This window comes from Babylonia areolata, chromosome 23, assembly GCF_041734735.1.
Source record: "Babylonia areolata isolate BAREFJ2019XMU chromosome 23, ASM4173473v1, whole genome shotgun sequence".
In the NCBI taxonomy this organism is placed as follows: Eukaryota; Metazoa; Mollusca; class Gastropoda; order Neogastropoda; family Buccinidae; genus Babylonia; species Babylonia areolata.
In genome coordinates, this window is record NC_134898.1 from 28101883 (window position 1) to 28103740 (window position 1858).

Below are 1858 nucleotides of genomic sequence, written 5' to 3' on the forward strand. Positions count from 1 at the left end.
ACAGTGAGGGTGGTGATGATGGTGGTGATGAGAAGGAGGATTAGGATAATGAGGAGGAGGAGGAGGAGGAGGATGGTGGTAGTGTTGATGATGATGATGAAGAGGAGGAGGAGGACGGGGATGGTGATGATGACAGTAATGGTGGCGATGATGGTGGTGATGAGTAGGAGGATCAGGATAATGAGGAGGAGGAGCAGAAGGATGGTGGTAGTGATGATGATGAGGAGGAGGAGGAGGACGGGGATGGTGATGGTGATGGTGGTGGTGATGGTGATGATGTCTAGGAGGATTAGGATAATGAGGAGGAGGAGGAGGAGAAGGATGGTGGTAGTGATGATGATGAGGAGGAGGACGAGGATAATGATGATGAGGAGGAGGAGGAGGGATATTGAGATGATGAGGATGGTGGTGGTGGTCATATTGATGATGGGGAAGAGGAGGGAGGTGGTGGTGATGATGAGGATGATGATGAGGAGGAGGAGGATGGTGGTGATGGTGGTGATGATGATGACGATGAGGAGGAGGAGTAGGAGTAGGATGACGGTGATGATGAGGATGAGGCAGTTGATCGAAGCGAGCTCACTGAAAGCAAAACCTGCACGCTTCTTGGTGTGTGGAACTCTCTACCGTTTCACTCTTGACATGGGGTCCAGTGTTTCGCCTCGACTGTGTCCGGTACTATACTCGTTTAGTGATAATGACCACCACCACCACCACCACCACCACCACCACCACCACCACCAAAACAAATGTAGGCTTCGTTGTGAGATATGTATAGGCCTACAACACGTCCCTTTGGAATGACGCAGCACCCAACCTTTTGAGGGTGCCCAGAAGGAAAAAATAAAAAGCAAAACGCGAGGTAAGATCGAAAGACAACAACAAAACAACAACAATAATAATAACAACAGCATCACCACTACTACTACTACTGATGATGATGATGATAATAATAATAACAACAACAACGACGACAAAACAGTTACACTAGTTTTAAGTTTAATTGCCCTGATGTCGAGAGCATTTGTTTCGGTGATTTGACAGTTAAGCATATATGATTATTTTTTACTGTAATTTGACGAAGCTTTACCCACACGAAAGTGTGTCATCAAAAATCAGTGGGAACATTGATTTCTTTTTTTTTATGTATACTTTTTACATTCACTGTCAGTTGATGTTTATTTCAGATATCCATCGTTGATTTCACGTCCCGTTTCCATCAACTCACCGTTCACATCCATCTCCTCTCCTACTTTTCAAACAATAACACCCAAATGTTGAAAGTTAATACTTTAACACAATGTCTACAATCACCAGTATGTGTGTGACAGGGCATTAAACAAAAACAAAATCCTCTCCAATTACACAACAGATTCCAACACAAAAGCCGAATCCATGCCTGTCTATTCCAGACGCAGCCGTTAGCCTCTGTGAAGAAGACCCAAAAGAAGAGTCTGGGAATGACACGACCTCTTCAGGAGATCGGGGTCAAGGCCGGCAAGAAGAAAGGAAAGTCAAAGGTCAAGAGGAAGAAGAGGTCAAGGTCGGAACAGCCAACGGAACCCAAGACATTAGTGTCCGGTCTGAAGACAGAGACTGCTGTGACGGCGTTTTGAAGCGAACTGTGGAGTTTCGAGGTCCTTAAGTCATCATCATTACTGTCACTGTAGGACACTGATGCCGCTTTGTTATCATTTATGTACGCTTATCTATTATTTATTCACCTTTTTTTTTTTCTCAAGGCCTGACTAAGCGCGTTGGGTTACGCTGCTGGTCAGGCATCTGCTTGGCAGATGTGGTGTAGCGTATATGGATTTGTCCGAACGCAGTGACGCCTCCTTGAGCTACTGAAACTGAA

The 1858-nt window shown here is 45.3% G+C and overlaps 1 protein-coding gene across 1 annotated transcript in view; it reads left to right on the forward strand.

Moving 5' to 3' along the window:
- Positions 1–1616, forward strand: part of LOC143297630 (uncharacterized) — a 10973-nt gene extending 9357 nt beyond the window's left edge. Inside the window, exon 8 of the mRNA XM_076610047.1 lies at positions 1413–1616. Coding sequence (XP_076466162.1) covers positions 1413–1616 — 204 coding nt within the window. The remainder of the gene's footprint in view (positions 1–1412) is intronic.
- Positions 1617–1858: the final 242 nt, after the last annotated feature.